At 40.9% G+C, this 24,525-nt stretch overlaps 1 protein-coding gene across 3 annotated transcripts; it reads right to left on the bottom strand.

Moving 5' to 3' along the window:
- Nucleotides 1–1,227: 1,227 nt before the first annotated feature.
- LOC127581858 (mediator of RNA polymerase II transcription subunit 30-like) lies at nt 1,228–23,610 on the bottom strand. Of its 3 annotated transcripts, none has more exons than XM_052036667.1 (6): nt 23,489–23,597; nt 22,608–22,688; nt 19,103–19,332; nt 11,466–11,624; nt 9,485–9,577; nt 1,228–6,807 (listed from the first exon to the last, which is right to left on the bottom strand). In XM_052036667.1, exons 3-6 carry the CDS (start codon nt 19,313–19,315, stop codon nt 6,712–6,714), a joined length of 561 nt encoding a protein of 186 aa, XP_051892627.1. In that variant the 5' UTR covers nt 19,316–19,332; nt 22,608–22,688; nt 23,489–23,597; the 3' UTR covers nt 1,228–6,711. The 3 variants fall into 3 exon arrangements, with proteins under 3 accessions (XP_051892627.1, XP_051892628.1, XP_051892626.1); XM_052036668.1 differs by having other exon boundaries at nt 22,608–22,683; nt 23,489–23,574; XM_052036666.1 differs by lacking the exon at nt 22,608–22,688 and having other exon boundaries at nt 23,489–23,610.
- Between the last annotated feature and the right edge of the window lie 915 nt (nt 23,611–24,525).

The raw sequence follows: 24,525 nt of genomic DNA on the forward strand, positions 1-24,525 counted from the left end.
TAGGAAGTTGTGGGCATGCTATGTTGGTGCTGGAAGCGTGGCAACACTTGCGGGCTGCCCTCCAGAACACCCTGTGCAAAAGATGGATTTTACTGTGTGTTTCGACATACATGTGACTAATAAGGATATCTTATCTTGTACCCTCCTTCCTGTACCTTTTCAAAATATTGGCCATAGATTAAGAACGCAGGTACAGGTCAGCTATTTGCCAATGGCAACATCCTTCATTAGTCAGGGTATTGAGTTCAGAGCCACGAGGTGATGTTGCAGCTCTCTAGAGCTCTGGTTAGACCACACTTGGAGTATTGTGTTCAGTTCTGGTCACCTCATTATAGGAAGGATGTGGAAGCTTTAGAGAGGGTGCAGAGGAGATTTACCAGGATGTTGCCTGGATTGGAGAGGACGTCTTATGAGGATAGGTTGAGTGAGCTAGGGCTTTTCTCTTTGGAGCAAAAGAGGAATGAGAGGTGACTTGATAGCAGTGTACAAGATAAGAGGCATAAATCCAGTTGACAGTCAGAGACTTTTTCCCAGGGCGACAACGGCTAGCATGAGGGGACATAATTTTAAGGTGATTGGAGGAAGGTATAAGGGGGATGTCAGGGGTAAGTTTTTTTTTAAAAACACACAGAATGGTGGATGCGTGGAACGCACTGCTGGCAGAGATTGTGGGGGCAGATACATTAGGGACATTTAAGAGACTCTTAGTAAGACATATGAATGATAGAGAAATGTGGGAGGGAAGAGTTAGATAGACCTTAGAGCAGGATAAAATGTCAGCACAACATTGTGGGCTGAAGGGCCTGTACTGTGCTGTTATTTTCTATGTTCTCTCTACGTTTGATCCCATCATTCCTGTCCGATTCCCCAGTCACATTTATCATCTGGTGTTGCTGCATGGGAGAGTCAGGACCTCACCCTGGCCCAGTAACATTACGACCCGACCCAAGACCAGCTGACAAGACAGACCTTAGTGAGAGCTGCATGCCTTTTCATCTTGCAAAGATGCATGGCCTGTTCCCATGTTATACTGGTCTACGTTCTATCTATTGGACTACAGCTGAGCCCGAGACAAGTCCACAGGGAAGCCTCAGAGTAAGACAGACCAAACTCACAAGACTGTTCTGTAACTCAAGCAGTTTACAAAGGGATCAATTTAATAAATGATTTAATTTGACAGATGCGACTCAAACAGAAACCAGTCATTTGCATTTTCAACACAAGACATTGACAGTCCTTCCAACCAAACATCACTGGTACTTTATTAGGTATATTTTCAATATTTGTCTGTAATGATTGCCCAGCTGCAGATTAAATCAGTCACCAAAAATATGACAATAGGACTTGCAGCTGCTTAATTACTCAATACCGCTACTCTAGTGCAGAATATCACCTCTCACTTCCGAGGAGGAGCAGAGTAAACTCTCTTGCTAATGCAATAACGGTACCAGCCCAACAAGGTTGGTCTAATACCAAGTGCATTTTTCTTCATGGTTGAACTGGTTTATGCAACTTCTGCATTCGGGGGCCATTCCTAGACGTCTTGGCTGGGAGATGCACTTGATGCACAGTGTTGGCATCTCAGCAAAGATACCAGTCCATCTGCTGCATCAGGGGAAGAAACTACAACAGAAGTGGGAGTAGGAACACATGATCACCGTTAGGTCCTGCTCCTGATTTCAACTGGGTCACACTTGACCTACATCTTTACTCTACCTTCATGGTTTTATGACATTCTAATACAAAAAGTGAATGGATATATGGCCGAGGCAAATAAGTCATGAAAGACTGCTGTAACTGATGGATTTATGGCTGAGCCACTGGAAAACTGTCTGAAAAAGCAGACAGATACATCATAGATTTTCTATAACAGCTTTTTGTAAGAGAATCTCATGGTGACCAAGAACAGGAATCACAGAAAACATAAATTTAAAAGGCTGGTAGGACATTGGTCTTTACTTCAAGGTGTTCAGAAAATAAAAAGAAAAGAAAAATAACGTACATTATCTAAATAGTGATTCACTGCAGAGCTCTGAAATGCAGAGGGATCTGGATGCCCTGGTATGGGATTTGCAAAAGGCATGCATGCAGGTACAGCAAGTAATTAGGAAAGAAATCAGATTGTTTATTGTAAGGGGAAAAAAATCAAATACAAAAGTAGGGAGAATATGATTCAGTTATAGAGGGTATTGATGAAACCACATCTGGAGTACTTTGTACAATATTGATCTCCCCGTCCAAGGAACGATGTTAATTCATTGGAAGCAGTTCAGATAAGGCTTAAAACTGGCTGTTACACAACAGTTGGAATAAATGGATCCTTTTCAGGCTGGAAGCATGTGATTAGTGGAGTACCCCAGGGATTGGTTCTTGGCTCTCAATTTACACTAATTACACTAAGGAACAAAATGCAAGGTTTCTATTGCAAAATGTAGGTTTATCACAATATTCTCATCCACGTTCAAGGAAATTGTTTTGTTACACAATTAGTAACAAGAACTAGTTTACACGGTTCAAGTAAATAGAATCCACAGTCACATTCTGCTGTTTTGGTCCTTGACACCACCTCTAACTCCGGTCCAATGAAGCTCCATCAATGGCCAAATCTCCTTCCTTTATACACCTGAAGAAACAACTTCCTTCCTACCACATGACAAATCACTAAAACAAGCTTTAATTAAGTCACTTAACATATTAAAAAAAGACACTGGTGTAATGGTTAAAGCGAGGTGCACATATTGCAGTGTTGAGAAAGTAGTATGTATAATATCACTATTCAAAACCAATTATAAAGTTCTTGTCATCTTCCACATTACATTATATGCCACCAATTGATATTTACATTCTTAGTCCCATAGTCCCCTGTACTGCATATTCTTAAGCACACAGTTTAGAATAAATTGCTTCTCTTCTGTAGACTGAGAACTTAATAATAAGTATGACTAAATATTACTGGATAGAAAAATCAAGCAGCAATTTTGCCTTGGGTCTTACAGACAAGTTTTCATTCTTGTTTCTTCAGTTTCTCACTATTAATACAGGATTAACTTCATGTTTTAGTAACACCCAATATGCATTCCCTCTCCAGTTATTTCCCTTTATTTGACAGGAATTTCCTGGGTAATACAGCCATACTTTTCCCCTTTCCAAAATAACTTCTTTAGTTGTAACATTCCTCTTGTGACTTGAAGATTATATGTGTACACAGTAGTCATTGGGAGAATGACCCTTTTGCTAATGGTCCATTGTCAAGATTAAACTCAGTCTGGTTTAAAACTGCCAACCACCCCTTCAGAGTACATGCTGCTGTCAATATCTTTGCATGTTGCCTCAGTAACCCATTCAACTGATTCAGAGGCTTGAAGGTAATGTAGAAAGTCCACCCTGGTCCACAGTCCATTGTTGTACATCTTACCCTCAGAAATGTGACCCATTATCAGATTGTATTTCAATATTTAGACGGTATTGTTCCATCAATAGGTCAAATCCTTTGGCAGTACTTTGTTAATTTGTTTTCACAGCAGGGTATATCCTCTTCCAAACTACAGGCAGCCCAATTTTTAATCAAAAACTGGGCAACAAAACTAAGCTCATCTGATGGCATCTATCCTGTATCCTATATTCTCTCTCCTCTCTCTTCTTCCATTAAAAGCCTTTTCTTTTCATATATATGTTGGACCCTGCCAACTATGCCAAAATGTTGCAAGATCCTGGTTTATTACAATATGGTTGTGACACAGTCAATCTGTTCAAGCAAATCGTGTAATAAAGCAATTAGTAACAAGAAACAAATAGTTTACACTATTCAAGTTAACACGATACCCAGTCACATACTGCTCCTGGCAACAGAAAACACGTGTCTTCAAATGCAAAAGTCTTAAAATATGCATAAGTCTCCAAAATCCCTTGACAACACTTAGCCACAAGTGCAGTCTGAGACACAGTCCGCTCAATCAACCCAGCAAATAAACAGCTCTTAAAGAGAAAACGAAAATGCTCTCACCTCCCTTCTGCTGTTCCAATGCCATCTCAACAACAAAGATAGGCATATCTTCTCCATTTTGGTCCTTGGCACCACTTCCAACTCCAGCCCAAAGAGGTTCTATCAGTGGCAAAATCTCATTGTATACACATAATCAAACAACTTCCTGTCATGTGATAAATCCTTCCTGTGACATGACAAATCACCATAGCAAACAAGCTTTAATTAAGCTGTTTAACATGTTAACCATTATCACACCAGTGATTTTTAACAATGTTAGTTGGACATATCACAATGTGTCAATAAATTAAGTAGAACATCTAATATCACGACTCTAAAACAAAGACAAAGTTCTTGCTGTATTCCACATCACACTAGTTTCCACATTTGCCAATGATATGAAAATAGATGGAATGGCATGTGATGGTGAGGAGATTGTGCTTCTCCCATGGGCTATTGATCGATTGCCAGATTTTCACTCAGTTTCATCAGGGAAAGTGTGAAATACTGCACTTTGGCAAGAGTCGTCAAAACGAACTATTATCTAAATGGAGAAAGAATGCAAACTGCAGAGGGATCAAGGTTTTCCACGAATAACAAAAAGTTAGCAGGCAGGTCCAACATTTATTTAAAGAAGGCAAATGACATTTTGGTCTTTATTGCAAAGGGGTTGGAGTTTTTAAAAAAAGGGCAGGGACGGGGTTGTAACAATTGGTGAGGCCGTGCCCATAATACTGTGCGGAGGTTTGGTCCTTTTAACCTAAAAAGGGATGTGGTAGCATTGGAGGCAGTCCTAAGGAGAATCACCAGACTAATTCCTTAGATGAGAGGGTTATCCTATCAAGAGAGGAGAGACAGTTTGGCTCTATATTCCTTGGAGTGCAGAAGAAAGAGAGGTGACCTTATTCAAACATACAAGATCCAAAGGGGACTTGGAAGTGTAGAGGTTGAGATGTTTTCTTTAGTGGGAGAATCACAAACAAGGGAATATCGTTACAAGATGCCAGTCATTTAAAACTGAGGTACGTAAAAATTTCTTTCTCTGAACAAGTAGTGAATCTCTGCAATTCTCTGCCCCAAAGGTGCTGGCCAGTTTATTATAAGTATTTGAGATAAGGTAGTAGTTGGAAGATTAAAGAATTGAGGATTATGGGGAACTGGCATAGAAGAGGAGTGGTGGGCAGGCTTGAGAGGCCTGCTGGCCTAGTCCTGCTTCTATTTTCTTGTGTTCTTGTACTAAACTAATACTTCAAGTGGGCAGGTCATCTAATGAGGAAAGAGTGAACAGGCTAGGTTTATATTTGCCAGAGTTTAGAAGAGAAGAGAACTTGATTGAAACACATGATGTTGAAGGGTCTTGGCAGAATGAATAGTATGATTCCTCTTGTGATAGAATCTAGAACTCTAGTTAGTGTTTGAAAATGTGTCTTAAGTAGGCAACCCTTTATCATTCAAAGTTGTTCAGCCTTGGAACTTTCTCCCTTCAAAAAGTGTCCACAGCCTGTTAAGGGAGAGAGAGAGAGATGGACACTGGATAAGCAAAAGAATGAAAGGTGACTATGTATAGACAGGACAATGGGATGGATGTTACAATCAGATTGACTATGACTTCTTAAATGGCAAAGTAGACTAGATGGGAGGTGGGGGGAAGAAATCAATCCCTGGTCAGAAATTGCACCTTCATAGAAGCTACAGTTCTGCAAGACTCTGGTTAGAATCTGCTGCATTTAGTGTTGGTCACTGGACTTCAGGGAGGAGGGAATACTGCACAGGTTCATCAAAATGGTGATTGAATTACATGCTGAAACCCTGAACTGTAGAAGATTAAATAGCAATTTAATTCCCATGCTGAGAAGGATCTGATGGGGTAAAAAAACATGAATCTAATCAGTAGGGGATGGAGGAGGAGGATGGGCAGTGGTACGAGGAAGAGTCTAGAACCTCAAGTTCAAGCTCTGTTCTTCAGTGGTATTTGACGGTAATTCTTCACACAAAGGGTGGGGAAATTCAGAACTCTCCCACCTCAAAAAACTGGAGAGGTTGGAAGTCAATTAAATTTAGGTTAGTATTGAAAACAATTTTACTTTTGGTTAGGATATTAAAACTTACAGCATCAAGGCTGCCAGCTGGAGTTCAGCTGCAGATCAGTTACAACGTGACTGAATAATTCCAGAACCCAAGTATCCTACATTTCCACAACACTCATTGACACATTCACCAAGATGCCAACTCTTTGCATTGATCATCGGAACATCACATAACCATTTTGTCCTAGCTTCAATTCTTTTTAATAACCAATAACAAGTCTTGAAATAGCTTAACATTCTTAATGCACATTATTTTTTCTTCAATGCCAACTCTCTCCTTGCTGTTGCTTGCAGCAGTGTTTTGGGAGTTCATAATTTGCAGAGGGTCCAGCACTGTACTGGAGAATTAGCAACCCTGGCCCCAGACTTTCCCTGTACTGCCAAGAACTATCACATTGAAAATCTGGATCCACTCTACATTACATACACAAAAATAACACAACATATTGTTTTGTGACACATTTCAACAAATTTTCTGAATTGCAATTTCCTTAGTATAAAAATATTTTTGTTTTTTTTAAATAAGAAAATGGTTATACATACAGTGCAAAAACAAAAAAAAAGACTATAAGAGTTTCATTGCTTAACAGGTGCTAAACGGAGAATTCACATTGCAAACTGACAATGGGATTTTCATCAAGTTTAGTTCCTCATTGCCAGCATAGAATTGATGTCCCATATGAGATTCCGTAGCTGGTCCATAATGTGCTTTAGTTCTTGGTTCTTCTGATGTAGTTTCTAAGAGAGGAAAAGAGCAATGCTTAAGAACAGGAAAACCTGCAATTACTTTTCCCCATTTGTTGCTCTGTGCTTCTACTTCTTCATGAATTAGAGATTACGAACCTGGCAATATTCATCCCTCAAATGAAGGACACAAATTTTCTTCTCCAACAGTTTTAGTTCCAGATGACAACAACAACAACAACAACTGACTTTAAAAAAAAGAGTTGTCGCTCATTTCTGGCTCTTTTACCAGTCATCTTAATCATCTCCAGCTACTAACGTTCTTGCCAGCGGTAACAGTTATAATGCCATACATTCTCCCTAGCAATAGAAATTTACAGCAGAGAAGGAAGCCACACAACCCTTCACATCCATGATGTTCTGCATCCACCACCATTTCTGCCAGTGAATGTCATAGCGCTCACACCTTTAGAGTAGGAAGAAAAATCCTCAACACACTCACCATTCCCCCCCAATATTTTTTTTAAAAACATAAATTTATGCTCCTAGTCACCAACATTGCTGGAAGAAATGGCTCCCCTATCTAGAGTTTTACTTTCTAGAATTAAATCTCCCCTTGGCCTCCACCCTTCCAAAGGAAAAAGAAGAATTTTTCCTCTGTACTAAACCTCTTCAGTCCTATCAGCACCTTCTCATACCCATCCTCCTTGTAATATGATAAACAATTTATTATTAAGTCTCTCTTTAATGTTCTCTGCTCTGAGGAGAACATAGTCATAGAGTCAGTTGTACAGCACAGAAACCTTCAGTCCCCCACGTCTATGCTGACCTTTATGCCCATCTACACCAAGCCCATTTGCCTTCATTGGCTCCATATCTTTCTATGCCTTGCCCATACAAGTGCCTATCTAAATATCTCTCAAACAGTGATTGTATCCAACTCCACCACCGCCTCTAACAATTTCCGTGATTGCAATATCATAGTTTTAAATGCTGATTCAAACACTCCCAACTTTCCTCGTCTCACTTTATAAATGAAATTCCTGATGTAACACAAAACTTGCTGCATATCCTATGATACACAAGAATTTGGAACGCACCGTTTCATTCTAACGACTCACCCAGATGCTTCAACACTGGGACCAAGTAACATTTGGAAATTTCTTTTCCACAAAGATGACTACACTGACCTTTTTACTGATTATTTGCAGTTTGCCTTCAGGCATGAATTAACGAGTAATTAGGGAATTATTTGGCATTTAAAAGGGAAACCAAACTTAATGAGCAACCTTTACATAAATTGCACAAGGTCCAGTGCGAGTGATATCCACACACAGGGAAAAATAATCTGGCATTTTAGCAAGGCCAAGAAAATAGCCTGCTATAGTTTAACACTTGCAATCCAGCAGGCCCAAGAATCATGCAACAGTTCACTGCTACTCTCAGCTCAGCCTGGAGTAGAGGCTTTGATTATCCCTGTATAGAATTTGATGGTCAGAAAATAACAGGAAATGAAAGGAAATGGAAGTGAATGGAGAGAGAGTTTATCCCAGTAGGAGATAGAAATGGAAATGCTAGCATTTCCACAGTGCCTATCACAAGCCCAGGGATGTCCCAAAATGCATTTTAATCATGGAAATGTTATATAGGAGATGCAGCATCTAAATGCTTTTTAGTAAGCCCCACATACAAACCATTGCATTATTGTATTATGTTGACTGTAGGGCAAATATTGGCCAGGACACAGACAAAAATCTCCCTGCTTTTCAAATTTTGCCATTGTTTAGATTTTTTTTTATTTATTTATATATATATATATATATATATACACACACATATACATATACACACACACACACACATTTACCCAAGATGGAAGATCCTTGTCTCATCTGAAGGACTGCACAAGGTAATGTAATTTGAGAGCAATGTCTAGGTGAAGAGTTTCTTGGGAATGTGTCCAGTCATGCCACACTGGCTAAGAAAATTCAGACAAAGCTCTTTTATTCCTCCCATCAATTCTGTACATTTTTAATCTATAAACACTGTTTATCTGCTACAGTACTCCAGTAGACCTTTGCTTCATGGGTTTTTGCCTTTGGAGTTTGATCAATCAAGTTCAAATATCTGCTTTATTTTATGAATTTTAAGGTGGCAAAAATGTAACCACAGCTGACACTAGCTCATTTGTTGTAGACCAAGCAACTTTGAAAAAAAAAACAGATGCTAAACTTATTTTCCTGTCAATTCATTCCTATTTCTGAGCTACTTGCAATAAACATCAAGTTAGCTGGACCACCACAAGTAGTATTTCAAGAATTGCCTTTAAAGTCACTCCAGGGTATCAGCTAAACCAGTATCATAATAGGATACAGCACAAAAGGAAACTGCTGAACCATTGCTGCTGTAATGGTTTTTTAGTAGAGCTATCTAATTAATCCCACTCTCCTGTTCTTATAATCCTGTAACCTTTTGCCCTTTAAACTATTCAACCGAATTCCTTTGAGTTAATGAACATTTCCATCACCTTTTCCAGTCATGCGTTCCAGATCACAACTTGCTGTGCAAAATAAACCATGGTTCTGCTGGTTCCAATTCTTTGATCTTCCAGACCATGTATGGGCAATGCTGGACGCCACCTGTTGAAGGCGACCAGCAGGTCCCTAGAAAGGAAGCCCACTGCATTGAGATACAGATGATTTCAAGATCAAGTTCTGTGTACACACTTTACCTCAAGGATTTCTTGGTACTCTGCATTGGTCAAAGCCCCAACATTCGGAAGATCTGAAGGTCTGAAGGGCTCTTCACCCACAAAAGGAATTAACTGTGGACAGAAAATGAGAGTAGAGTTTATAAAGGAACAAGGGAACAGATTTGCCTGCACAGCCCCTCCTGCCTGCTCTCCATTCAATATGTACGTAGTTGATGTATACTTCAACTATATTTATCCATTTTCATTCTAGTTTGCTTAAAACCCCATAGTCAACAAAAATCTGTGTCTTAAAACTTTGAAATAACTCCCAGTATCCACAAATTTCTTTCCGCAGTGGTGAGTGGGGGATGTAGAAGAGTTTGTTTGCTCCACATTTAATAAAACCATGGCCAATTGATTATAACCTCAATTCTGTATTCCCTTTTATCCACAGTAACCTTTCACCATATAAAGTACCTACCTCATCGCTAAAATATCCAGAGACTGCTTCTACCATCTTTTGAGGGAGTTCCAAAGACTTACAGCAAAAGAAAAAATTCACTTCATCACTACCTTAAATGGAAGTTCCCTTATTTTTCAACAGTGACCCCTCCAACTTCTACAAGTGTACTGTTGAAAGTATCCCGACTGTTTGCATCATGGTCTGGTATGCCAACTGAATGCACAGGAACGCAAAAAGCTGCAGAGAGTAGTGGACTCAGCCCAATACATTATGGGCACATCTCTCCCCACCATCAAAAGCATCTACACCCATCAAAGATCCCCACCATCTAGCCCATGCCATCTTCTTGCAGCTACCATTAAGCAGGAGGTGCAGAAGCCACACCACCAGGTTCAAGAATAGTTACTTCCCTTCAACCATTTTTTGAACCAACCTGAACAATCCTAATCACTACCTCAGTATAGCATCAATATGACTACTTTGCACTTCAATGGACTTTTTTTTGTTCTAATTGTGTTCTTTCTTGTATAATTTTGTATGTGTTTATATGTTTTTCTTGTGAATGTTGTGTATTTGATGCTATGTGCCTGTGATGCTGCTGCAGGTAAGTTATTATTGCACCTGTGCATACATGTATTTGTGCATGTGACAATAAACTCGACTTTGACTTTCAGATTCTCCCTCAAGAAAAACATCCTCTCCATATCCACTGTCAAGAACTGCCAGGAAATGGTTCAATCACAATCCTCTTTTAAACTCCAGCAGATACAAACCTAGCCTGTTCAGCAATCTTTTCTCTAAACAACCCACTCATTCCAGGTATCAGTCTAGTAGCTCTTCTCTCTGTCTCCAACATATTAACATTGTGTTCTTCGCATGAAGCAAAGCTTCCTAATTTCACTCTCACCCTAGCTCCAATTCTAAGGATATGACTTCTTACTCTCTCTCTACAATTAAATCCCTTCATCATTTTAAATGTCTCAGACAGATTGCAGTTTGGAGAATCTGTCCTCATAATACAAATGTTTGCCCGGATACATTCTGAAATGTGTGTTTTTTTCTTGTAGGATCATTGCATGTGAGTGTGCTGCTAAGGCATCATTTATCTTCCCCAATTGTCCTCAACTGGAGTGGTTCGCCATGTTATTTTGAAGGTCAACCACATTGCTGCAAGCCTGGAGTCATACATTGGCCAACCCAGGAAAGGAAGGCAGATTATCTTCTCTAAAAAGGACTTAATGAAACAAAAGTATTTTTTTTAAATGATAATTTTGTAGTTCCATTGATACTAGCATCCATCTCACTGGATTAATCAAATTCATATACCCCAGCTACAATGGTGGGACATGAACGCATAAAACGGGATCTTTACTGTTTTATTAATCCAGTAATTAAAATACTCTCACTTCCTACTAAGTCAATATATTGTTGCTGAGGTTTAGTGTGCCAAAACAAGCCCCCAGTTCAGCATTAGAGGTGCTGGCTTATGCTACAGTCATTTCAGATGTCCTCAGCTAAGTGCTGCACAAAAACCCACTAAAGGAAGCCCTTAATTACCTCTGTTATGGAGATGTCTGACACCCCGCACATTTCTCCACACTTATCATACAACAACCGAAGCTTCTTGAAGAGCAGGGTGAGCTGACGCAGGTGCTCCTGCAGTTTGTTGTACCGCTCCTGATACACCGCATGATTCTGAGTAACACCATTTGGAAGCTGCATGGAAACAAGGGTTGAATGTAAATCAGGCACAGCAAGATTTAAATAACATCCACAAACATACCTACAGTCTCTCTCTCCCTGGTCATTGTGGCCTATAAGATCCTCATCTCTCCCTCCCTCTCCTATTTGTCTTCCCCCTACTGTGCACCAAGATAGCAGGGGACACCAAATAGATCAGAGCTTGAACCCCAGAAAGTTTTGGAAGCAGGAAAACTTCCCAATAAGATATACAATTTCCCCTCGGATTATTTTCCCCCTCAATTGTGCTTGGGGAAAAGAAGTGGCAGTAGGGATGAGGGGCTTCAGTTAATTGGAGAAGCAATGATTATTGGAGTAGAATAGGTTAATGGGGATTTAAGAGACGTACAAATGAAAAAGACAAAATGGGTTGAAATTCATAGGCAGGTATTTGCACTATATTCAAGATACAGTAGTATACGCACATTGTGATTTGTTTCAAGTCCTACTGCGGTCACTGAAGTGCCACTGAAATGGAGTTCAATGCAAGCTGCTATAATCTGTTTTGTGCATGACACAGTACAAATGTTTAACTGCTTTTACAGACAGGAGGATCAGTAACTAGAGGACAATAGGAAGATGATCAGCAAGAAGTAGATGAGCTGGTGGGAGGGGGGGGGGAGGGGGTGGAGGTGGTGAAGGTGTTGAATGTGCAAGGAATGTCAAAGATTTTTTTAAAATGTACTAATGTGTAGTAATCTACAACACCCTGTTTGAAAGGATGGAGGAAAGCAATTCAATAGGAACATTCAAATGAGAATTAATTAAAGATGTAAAGGAGAAATGTAGGGAAGACCAGGAGGAATGGAACTAATTTGATGGCTTTTTCAAAGGCCTAACACTGACAGGGTGGTTAACTGCAGGATCAACACATTTGTGACTTTTTTTTATATTACATCTTGGAGCAATTTTCTTGCTTTGAAGATTTTTTTTATAAAAGAATATAAGCAAGTGACATTTCAGCATCACTTTTTAATTAAATCACTTCACAGGTGCTGAAGGGATTGGTTACATCCTGAATGGTTTAATCACAGGATGTTTAACTGGGACACTGCATTGGAAATGAAAAAAATCAAAAACGATGTGAGCTCTTGCATTTAATGTTTGTGCTAAACCAGTGGATATATTGGCCTTGGAAGTGGTTCAGTACAGATTCACCAGAGTGACACCAGGGTTAAAAGGTTTAAATTGAGGCAAGGTTACACCAGTTAGGCTCATGTTTTCTTGATCATAGAAAGTTAAGACTGATCCAATTCAAGAGTTTAATGATGCTTCAAGAATTTGAGAGGGTAGATTGAGAGAAATTATTCCCCCTGGTTCAAGAGGTCAGAATGATAAAACTGGAGCTAGGAATGTCTATAATCTACCTCAATGTACTTGTGTTTGGAATGATCTCTCTGGATTGCTTGCAAAACAAAGCTTTTCACTGAATCTCTGTACAGGGGACAATAATAAACCAATTTCTGTCACAACTTCAGTATGCTACTCACTTCTGCATTAGATAGATCAGCCAAACTCCATACTCAAGTAGAGAAGACCATCCAAGTTTCCTTCAAGCCACAGGAACAGGCAAATTGGAAATGTGCTTCTCCCATGTGTAGCTACCCATTGACAGTACTTATGGTACCAATACCATCAGTATTACTCCTTACAGAGCTCATCCTGGCAAATTTGGGTGTCAGTTTGGACTGGAGACCTTCTCAGCCGCCCTCTTGCAGAAAAAAATATGTCTTGTGGATTTTTTTTTTAAAACCAACCTGTTAAGGCTCTTCTAACCCCTGGAAGTACACAGTTACATAAGGAAACCCCCAAACATGATTCTGGAAAACCTGCAGCTGAAGGTTATAATCTGAAGACACAAGAGACTGCAGATGCTGGAATATGCAGCGACACAACAAAGCACTGGAGGAACTCTGTCCTGGAAGGGACTGTCCATTCCCCTCCATAGATGCTGCCTGACCTGCTGATTTCCTCCAGCAACTTTTGTGTTACCAAAGATTACGATCTATCCAGAAACTATTTTTAAAACTGCTTGGGAAACACACAATGCTGTTCTAAAGCCATTAAAATATTCTAAAACCACTAAAATGTTCCAAAGAACTGTTCCAAAGAACTTTTCACATCAACTTGATGAATGGTGGCTCCTTTATTTAAAGCATGATCCATATTCTACTGGAGTGCAGTCTTTCATAGCAAGACCCATTGGGCAAGATGTTTTCCTACATGGTACAGCTCCAAAATTTCTGCACTGCAGCTCAAAGGGAGTACAAACTACTATTGGTGCAGTGGAAGCAATGGGACTCCCAGAACCCCACTGAAAGACAGGACCATCTCATCTTCCCATTTCTCTCTTAATCCATCTCTTTAGCCAAAGTGAGTTAAGGATTATTGACAGAAACAGGAAGAGGGAAATGAAGGAATAAAGTGTGAGACAGATGGACACAAACCTGAATTTTGAATGCATCCCCTTCCACCCCCCAATTCCCCCAGAACTATTTATCACACAAACAAGGCTGCAGAGTTCCAGTTCTTCTCTCCTGAGCCACGGAGATTAATTACCATTTTCCGGTGACAAGTTCAGTAAGCAATTAATAGTCTACGCAGCTACTTCTTAAATATCACAGGGCAGTCAAGGCAGCAATCCCATTTTTGCAAGGCAAGTGGTTAAAAAACACCTATAGGTTATCTACCCCCATGGAACCCAAGGTAGGCTGAATTGACTTCCCTCATCCTAGTTCATTTATATGCAAACATGTTTTAGAAATCTTGCCCATCTTTCGATAATTCAAATTTTCGTCTTGCACTCAGGTGCAAGAAACACTGGTTCAAATTCAGAAAGCAGCTCAGTTCTCCTGTTACCGACTGAAAATGGATATCGATGCCTAGCACCAGAAGACAGCTGAGGTTGTTCACAAAGAGCAGTGGCATCTGGTGGTTAATGTGTCATATGGCAGCTCCTAAAGAAATAGTGAGTGACTGGAACTAAAGGACTGCTAGGGTATAAAATTAAAACCTGATCACAGCCAATACAAACCCAGCCTGAGCTAGAATACTTCTCTCCCCCCAGACCCAACCTAGGCAGGCACGGTAGTGTAGAAGTTAGCGTAACACTATTACAGTGCCAGCGACCCGGGTCCAATTCCAGCCGCTGTCTGTGAGAAGTTTGTACCTTCTCCCCGTGTCTGCGTGGGTTTCCTCTGGGTGCTCCGGTTTCCTCCCACATTCCAAAGACATGGAACAGTACAGCACAGAACAGGCCCTTCAGCCCACAATGTTGTGCTGACATAGCTATTCCCTCCTACCTACAAAATACCCATATCCCTCTATTTTCCTCATTCATGTGTCCATCCAAGCCCCTCTTAAAAGCCCCCAATGAGTTTGCCTCCACCGCCCTATCAGGCAACGCATTCCAGGCATCCACCACTCTCTCAGTAAAAAAACGTACCCCTCATGTCTGTTTTGAACCTACAACTCTCACCGTAAATGCATGCCCTCTGGTATTGGATCACTCAATAATGGGGAAAAGATATTGCTTGTCCACCCTGTCTATGCCCCTCATAATTTTATACATTTCCAACAGATCACCCCTCTAAGGAAGTTGTGGGCATGGTATGTTGGCGCCGGAAGCGTGGTGACACTTGCGGGCTGCCCCCCAAGAAAGATGCACTTCACTGTGTGTTTCGATGTACATGTGACTAATGAAGATATCTTATCTAAATATAACAATCATAAACATGCTAAATGCATGCCAGTAATATTATCAGTCTGATCATGGTTAAAGCACTGAGCCATCCCAAACTGCTTTGCTTGAGTGATTCGTCATGGCAGTTCTAGCCAAAACAAAGAGGTCCTAAATCTAAATAAAGGAAACTGTACAACTGAGGTGGCTATGATAGATAAGGAGCTTCATTGAAAAACAGGATTGTGAATGGGCAATGGCTGATATTGTAGGAACTGCAGGTTACACCTTTTCTGATCACAACAGGAAGAGCAACCCACACAATGGCTAACAGAAGTTAAGGATAGTATTAGATTCCAAAGTCAAAGTTGCCAGAAACACTAGCATGCATGAGGATTGGGAGCAATTTAGAATTCAGCAAAAAAATGGACCAAGAGGTTTATTAAGGGAGCAAAAGTAGAGTACAAGATTAAACTTGCAAGGAATTTTGGAATGGACTAAAAACTTCAAGTATGCAAGAAGAAAAAAATAATGAAGTCAAATGCAGAAAGGGAATTTATAACAGGGAACAAAAAGCAATTAAGTAAGTGCTTTGGTTCTGTCTTCACCAGAGGGCACAAATAACTTCACAGAAATACTAAGGAACCAAGAGTCTAATGAAAAGGAGGAATTAAAAGGAAATCAGAATTAGTGGAAAATTCGTGCAGGAGAAATTAATGGGACAGGAACATGATAAATCCCCAGGGCCTGATAATTTGCATCCCACAGTACTAAAAGAGGTAGCCATGGAAATATGGGTGCAATGGTTTCATCTTCCAAAATTCTACAGATCAAGGAATAATTCCTGAAGATTGAAGGGTGGCAGACGTAACCCCATTATTTAAAATAGGATAACAAAAGAACTACAGACTTCTTAACCCAAATTCAAGAGTAAGGAAATGCTAAGAATCAATTATAAAGGACATAACAGGACACCAGATGTAGGGTCTCAACCCAAAACGTCACCTGTCCATTTCCTTCCACAAATGCTGCCTGACCCACTGAATTCTTCCAGCAGTCCATTTTTTTTTGCAGGTGATTTCTCCTGACTCTAACTAGAACCAGGAGTTAGTCTCAGGATTCAGGGAAAGACATTTAGCACTCAAATGAGGAGAAATATCTTCACTTAGACAGGGTGGTGAACCTATGGAATTCTCCACTGGAGGGCTGTGGAAGCCAAGTCACTGAATATATTTAAGAAGGGGATAGATTCCAAGACACAGAATGCATCAAGGACAAGCACAAAAGGGCTGAATGGTCTATTCCTGCTCCCACGGCAAACAATGTTTGACAGCATGTTAGATAGCATGAGAACAAGAACATGGTCACTTTTAAGGGGTGTCCTAAAGGAGAGAGCACACCAGAGAGGGAGGAGTTAGAGCAGTACTTTGATGGAGGAAATTTCCTCAGGTACGACTGCCAATGGTGAAGTGTGAAAGCTGTTTGTGAAAAAGACAATTTTGTCTGTTGTGTTACTGCAAGACAAGTTCAAATCCTACCATAGCAATCTGAATTCACTTTAATAAAGTCCAGAAGTTACATTAGTCCAGAAGAAACTGCAGCACAGAAACTAACTATTCATAGCCACAAATCCATGTTTATCCCTTCATGGGCTTTCTTCCACTCCAATTCAAACCACCCTTTTACCACACTTTTTCTCCCTCCATCACTTGCCTAGCTCCCCATTAAGTGGAGCTACACCATTTGTCAGTTCTTTATTCTCATCGCTTGGAGTGAGAAAGTTAACCCCAATTCCTTGTCATCATTATTAGTGGCAATCTTAAAAGCAGAAAATCCTTCCCTACATCTATCCTATCAAATCCTTCCATGATTTTTTCTTTAAAAAGTGCTCCAGCAATCTTCCTTTTTCCAGGGAAGAGCTCCACCTTGTTCAGTTTTTAAATATAGTTAGCACAACTGGGTGGTTATATCAACTGTGCAACTGTTTTGCACTTTCTGGAATGGTATGTCCTGATTATATAATCTAGAGATCAGAACTGTGAGATTCTCCACGTACAAAATAAGAGACTAGCATCAGTAAAGTGATCACAAAGCTATCAGATTGCAATAAGAACCCATCTGGTTCAGAGTAACCTCCTTCAGGGAAGGAAACCTATATGCATACCCAATTGGAACAGTGTTGTAGGGGATCTCCCCAGGGTGCAGTGAGTGAGGGGGTCTCTACACTGATTAAGTGATAGCTCATTACACAACTCCTACCCCAGCTCCTCTGGCAAGTGGATAAAGTTATGTTGCTTGAACCAGAGACCAAGATGCACAGGAATTGCCAGAAAACAGAAGACCAAATTGAGTTTGCCTTCTATTTGCCACTCGTCGTGAAAGTAGCTGAATCAATCAACTCATTATTCCATGACAGACTGAGACCTGAGAAAAACAAAACCCCCAGTGTAGAATACTTTGGAAACTATAGGTCTAAAATTGTTTCTCACAAACATGCTATGTTCACCATGTCATGTCCTAAATCAGCCCCACACTGTATCCCAAAATCTTATTTACATTCGAATGAACCAACATTAACTACTACTCTTACATTCAGTAACAGTATCCAACCTCTACTCTGGGGAGTTGGATCCACAGATCAACTTAAATGTTACTTGTCCAGATCTGTGGCCAAGGCCAAGTCACTTGTCAAGGCTTATAATATCCAGAATTTTTGTGGCTCGTGTGCCTCTGACTGCACCATGCCTACTTCATGACAGGTTTTGGCAGACCAATTACACATTTCCTGTTTCTTTTTATTAAAAACCCTTGCTTGTGACTTCCAGCAGGAAATGTTGATACATCTTTATCCAAGCAATGAGATCAGAGGGTGCACCAGGACTGGTTATGTGGGCAGCACTCTCACCTCATGCATATAAACAGCACTAAGACTCCCCATGTCGTCTCACGGGAGGGTTGAATTATAGAAGTTTCTCTTAATCAGATATTAAACCAAGACTGCATTTGTTCTTAGGAGAATGTAACAGTGATGAGAAACCCTCAATGTCCTGGCCAGCACTTGTCTCTCAAAACAGATCATTGAACCAGATTGTCAGATTATTTTATCACATTGCCTTTCCTGTACTTGGTATATTCTCATTATTACACCCACAATTGTACTTCAAATATATTTCATTGGTAACAAAGCACTTTGGGATGTCTTGAGGTTGTGAAGGGGTTACATGAAAGGCAGGTCTTTCTTATTTCCCTGAAATACATTTTGTACAAATCAGGCTACTATGACACTATAAGGATATCGTTCATAACCTGGTGACTGATACATTTCTAAGCAGCATTGCTACAGGAAAATTCCTATGCACATATTTTGTGTTTGAAATGTAGGGCAGGCACGGTAGTGTAGTGGTTAGCATAATGCTACTACAGCACCAGCGACCCCGGTTCGATTCCGGCCACTGTCTGTAAGGAGTTTGTACGTTCTCCCTGTGTCTGCTGGGTTTCCTCTGGGTGCTCCGGTTTCCTCCCACATTCCAAAGACATACAGGTTAGGAAGTTGTGGGCAAGCTATGTTGGCACCAGAAGTGTGGCGACACTTGCAGGTTGCCCCCAGAACACTACGCAAAAGGTGCATTTCACTGTGTGTTTCAGTGTACGTGAGACTAATAAAGATAGCATATCTTATCTTATAATGGAAAGATTCTTTTATTCTCAGTTGACCAGCATCAAATTAAAGTGGATAGGAATGAGTTGGGGACCAGGTGCACAAATGACCAGTTACCTGTGTTGCCCGCAGCATGTGAAAGATGTCCATTGTACGCGCCACAATGTCCTGGACAGTTTCCTGACCGACCTTGCAGAGGGTGACACATGTGATTTCACGAAGGGCACTCTGTGGCTGCTGTGGGGGGATTGGTGCAGCGGGATGGACAGGGGCCACAGGTTGTGAATGGAGGCCAGGGATCCTTGCCCCACCCCCTGGTAGTGCTGTCATTATCTGTCGAGGCAAATCTGCAGATAAGAGGGAAGTGTGACAAAGGTGCAAATGATCAGTGAAGGAATTCATCGTTTAGAAGCAATCTGATCAGAAAGATAAAGGGATTTCACACCAAAAAGGGGCAGGATCTTAAAATCTGATCCAGCCTGTTCATCAACAAGAATTTACATTTATATAGTGCCTTTAAGGTAGTAAAATGCCCCATGGCACTTCACAGGAACATTATCTAAGTTTGACACTGAACCATAAATGTTAGGATAGGTTATCAAAAGCTTGATCAAAAGACAGAGATTTCACGAAGAAGCAATGGTCAGGCACGTGGATCTGGGATGAATTTCCAGAGCTTAGGGCCTGGCTGGCCACAGACACGGCCGTGTGATGCACTGAAGTCCGGATATGGAGGGTCAGCAAGACTTGAGAGCAAAGAACCACAGGAGGCCACAGAATGAACCTTTCACAAAGGTAGTGGAAGTCTGGAATCAAATCCCCCCAAAACACTGTGGGCGATGGAACTTTAGAGATGAAGCTCATAAGAAACTGATGGGCAAGAGGACGGGAAGATGGGTAAATAGGGTCAAGTCCCTAATTGGTCATGACCTAATGGAGGGGCAGAACTCTTTCTTATGCAGTATCTGGTACCTGGCATCATCAGATTGTGAGCAAATGGTTTACTCATCCTTACAGCTGCAGAGATTTTAGTTCTGGTGAATAAAGTGGAGATTAAATCCTTGGCAGTGAGGAAACCAGGGTAAAAAATTCTTGATCCTTCAAAGATTTATAATAATGAAATATTGACAAATCCCATTTTACACATGGGTAAGGCCAATGCAAAAGTACTCCTGCCCATCAGAACATTCACATCCCAATCCAAAGATGAAGCACAGAATTCAAGGTTTTCAGCTCTAGCTGAGCACCAAAGGAGGAATATGAGGGCTGGACATTTGATGGTGTGTCTTTTGGAGGGACACCTAAATAAGAATGAGCTTGCAGGTTATCTTGGGTGAATACAAAAGATTCAGTGAAGAAAAGGGGAATTATCCTTATAGGATAATAGGACATAAATATTAGGCCAAAATTTATGTCCTAATCAATAATGACTAACTGATAGTCTGATCGTTAGCTCATTCCTGTTTCTGGGAATTTGTAGAACACAATTGACTGCTATATTCCCTGCATAACAATCATGATTACACAACAAACTGTAAAGTGCCTTGGGCTGTCAATATCCTGAAAGGTGCAACTTTTTTTTAAGTTCAGAATTTAAATGCTATTAATAAGTAAAAACCTATCCCCACAATCAAACATTGACAGTTGTGTTGAAGCACGCACTATGGAGCAGGCAGCTTCCATAGCGTAAAGGCCATAGTGCCTTTTGATAATACATATCCCACTGTCAACATCCTCTGCGCATGCTACCCCAACACGGAAGCTTAAGCTTATCTGAAATATTGCAGGTTATTTCCTAAGTTATACCAAGTCCCGTTTATTCAGCTGTTCCGTTCACTGCATCGAAAGTGAATGACAGCACCAGAGTGGGTGTAGGTGAGATTCAGAAGGATGCTGGCAAGGCTGGCGATGGGCAAGGCGAGGGCCATTTTCCTTGGAACAAAGACAGCTGAAGAGAAATTTAACTGAAGTGCACAAAATTACAGGAAGCCCCAACCTGAGTGAATAGAAGACATTTCCCTGGACAGAGAGGTTGATAACTAGAGGACAGACATTTATTTGGAAGGATTGGAGGGAAGATGAGAATTTATTTCTCTTCCACTCATGAGAGTCTGGAATTCAATGCCCCCCCCCCCGAAAAAAAAGAAGTGGGGAAGTTGGGGGAGGAGGGGTGGAGTTACTGGAGGCAGAAACCCTCCATTTGAATGTACCCAGAGCAGTATCCTGAGAGCTAGGAAGAAGTAACTCAGTTGGTTGTCTATGTTTTTCCTTGCATGGACATGATGAATCAAATAGCTGTAAATTTCTATGATTCTATATGTTACCTTGCGCTCACTCATCCAGGTCAGAGAACATTTCTCATCCTTTCTTTCAAACCTCTCCAGGATCTCACCCTCTGCACACTTTCCATTCTCATTGAATAATCCACCCTGCCACTAACTCCAGGCTTTTCCGAATTTCCCACTTCTTTCTCCATTGGCAGCCACATCTTCAGCCACCAGGGCCCAACCCCTGGGACTTAATCACCCCTTCTAGCAAGTCCATTTTTGGCATGGTGTCAATTTCTTTCAAGCAGCACCTTTCAAGGTACTGCTATATTAAAGAGACATTACTTCAAAAGGTGCACTTTTCAGTTCAGTTACAGTCATATCATCATCAGAATGGGAGCCTGTTGCCATAGTGACATAGGGCATGACAACAATCTCTGCAATGACCTACAGACCGCAGGTTACTCAAATATTCATTAATTCCTCTTCATTATCCAAATAAGGATTCGTTCTTCAGTAATTTTTCTATTTCACTTTCAAGTAAATAAAAATCATTCTGGGACACAGACATCACTGATGTGGCCAGGGTTTTATTGCCTTGCACTGCTATTTTTAGTGGTTACCTTGTGCCTCCAGATCTCTCTACTCCTCTATCCCATTTTGGCACTATTTGTAAGGCTTATTCATTTTACCACAATCTGTCATCTCTCGCTTACGCAGACTGATGTCAATCATTCATCCATTCTGTATGTCTATTTACATCATCCTGCATTTCGTCATAGTCATCTTGTCTATTAATGCCAGCAGCAGACTTTGAAATACTGGGTAAAATTATATCCAGTCTGTTTCAGGAAAGGGAATTTCGACTATTGCAGGTCTGAAAAGCTGCTAGTGATTTTAGTGACATGTAGCCTAAATTTTGAAGAGCATTCTTTTTGGATTTCCACCCCCCCCCCCCCCCCCCACGAGGAAATAGTTTGTCTCCATCTAGCATATTTTAAATATATCAAGCAGATTTACCCTTAATTTTCAAAACCCTGAATTTTCACAACTTTCACGGAGAACTTTCACAAGGTTTATGCATCCCCTCTTCAAAGGTTAAATTTTTTAAAAAATCAAGACAGAATGAGTTAGTCTTTGGAAGAGTAGGCAGCGGGACATCTGCCGAATGATTATTCCTAGGAAGTGTTGACGTCAGAACGGGGCGGGATCAGAGAGAGTGGGAGGAAAGAAGGCGGGAAGCAACGAGGATTGAAGGGGATCAGCGGAAGAAATCTTGCATTATTTTTTGAAGATGCCACGAGAAAAGATACCTCGTGTTCAGAAAGGTCTGCAGAATAATTCCATGCCCTTACCAATTCGAATGTTTACTGGCAGAGTTTGTTCTTCCCACTACCGAGTAACCCAGCTTCAGAATGCCAACAGTGTCGTCTACCCTTGTGCAAAGAGGGGAATCAGAGAAGGAATTGAGATCGATTTATGACAACGCTTCTTTTGTCCGAAATCCTTTTAAATCTTGAGAATACCTGATAGTAAACAGTGCAGGGTCCTCTTGCCCGAGAAGAGACCCCCGCTATCGAGCCCACTTACCACATCTCAAAAGGAAGAAAAACGATTTAAATCGAAACAAGAAGTCGTGTCGAGAGAAAAATCAAACCCAACTCCTTATACGACGCAATTTTGATTTTAAAACTAATTAAGATATAGATTTGGGTGAGAGAATTCTTTACAGATAGATGAAAAATAGAACAGCATAAAAAATTAAAGCAGGGGCAGGCCATTCAATAAAATCATGGCCGATCAAGCTGCCTTTTTTCACAGGAGGGAATCCGTGCTACGATCTCCGGGGAAAGTAGCCGGTCCGGTCACCTACCCAGGGGCACGGCACTTGTTAGTTTCGGCCGCCCGGACACATTGTAACAAACATTTCGAACGCCCGCGAATCCAGCATTCGAAACATTCCCATCCAATGTTGCAACATTCCGAGTATCGCCGCAAACTAAAACGCCTCTTCTCGCAAACGTATCACCCACAAATAAGCAGATTCAACTATTCTAATTCAGCAATGAATTGGATTCAACAACGATCGAATGCACAAAAGTGAGTGGGCAACGATATTACAAACAAAATAGAACCCGACTATAAGAAAGTTAACATGTTATTTCCTGTAAATTCATACAGATCAGGAAAGAATCGCGCCGCATTTACCAAACAGAAAATCAAACTTTTTTTTTACCCTTTCAAGCTTAAAATCCAAATCAGCCAGGTTTTTCTCACCGCTCTCGAAATGGTCTTATGTAAAACATAAACTTTCAATATCGCAACAGGAAAGAGCCTTGTTATTCGGGAACAAATCAGAGAAGGAAGGTGACTTCACTTCCGCATTTTGAATTGAGCTGTTGATTGGGCTTGCGGGTTTAGTGTTAATGCTGGGGAATAAGGAAATTATTTGAAAGAACCGTGGTCAGTCGCTTTAATAAAGTGACAAGGAGACATGAATAGTTTTTAGGCCACGAAACACAATAGGCACATTAAACAATGTTTCAAAATTAAATAACATCGCCATTCCCATGTATGGTATGTCTTCCTGTTCCTGCGGTGTTCACCGAAAACTTCAAGCAGATTCCATACACTGCGCCTGTCCGGCGCGGTCAAGACCTCTTTCCCTTCCTTAGTCCGCTATCGGCGGGCCACAGTCAAGCTGGAGATGCTCTCATTTCACCCCCGCTCCAATATTTGGAAAAGTTATTTCTTTTCGACTTATACTTAAATGTACACACTCCCGAGGCGGAGCCGACTTTTAGCCCCGTTGGGATAGTTTCCCTCCTAAACATGAGTGTTTTAATGTTTTTACTACAGTTCTGATAATGATCCTAAACCGCTGCACTGTCTCTAAAACCCATGGAGAGTCAACATTAGATTTAAAGGAAGATTGCGTCTAACTAAATTGATTTTGTTTTATTGCTTGAAGGGATGTGGGCTTCCTAGACTACCAGCATTTAATTGTTCATCCTTGAGAAGGTGCTGGTGAGCTGTCTTCTTGAAACGCTGCAGTCCTTGAGGTGTGGGGATGCCCACAATGCTGTGAGGGAGAGATTTCCAGGATTTTGAGCCAGCGACGGTGAAGGGATGGCGATATGTTTCCAAGTCAGGATGGTGTGTGGCTTGGAGGACAGCTTCCAGGTGGTGGTGTCCCCATTGTTTTCTTTGGAACAACAAAGTGATGGGACCATTAGCTGAAGTGTAGAAAATTATGAGCGATCCAGACAGGGT

This window comes from Pristis pectinata, chromosome 22 (assembly GCF_009764475.1).
Source record: "Pristis pectinata isolate sPriPec2 chromosome 22, sPriPec2.1.pri, whole genome shotgun sequence".
In the NCBI taxonomy this organism is placed as follows: Eukaryota; Metazoa; Chordata; class Chondrichthyes; order Rhinopristiformes; family Pristidae; genus Pristis; species Pristis pectinata.

What these genes read in the sequence shown, in the direction of transcription:
- LOC127581858 (XM_052036666.1), bottom strand. Translation starts at nt 19,315, where the DNA reads ATGACAGCACTACCAGGGGGTGGGGCAAGGATCCCTGGCCTCCATTCA. An exon ending in ACATGCTGCGGGCAACACAG is followed by an intron (nt 11,625 to 19,102) that starts GTAACTGGTCAT and finishes GTTTCCATGCAG; the next exon opens with CTTCCAAATGGTGTTACTCA. An exon ending in CAGACATCTCCATAACAGAG is followed by an intron (nt 9,578 to 11,465) that starts GTAATTAAGGGC and finishes TTCTGTCCACAG; the next exon opens with TTAATTCCTTTTGTGGGTGA.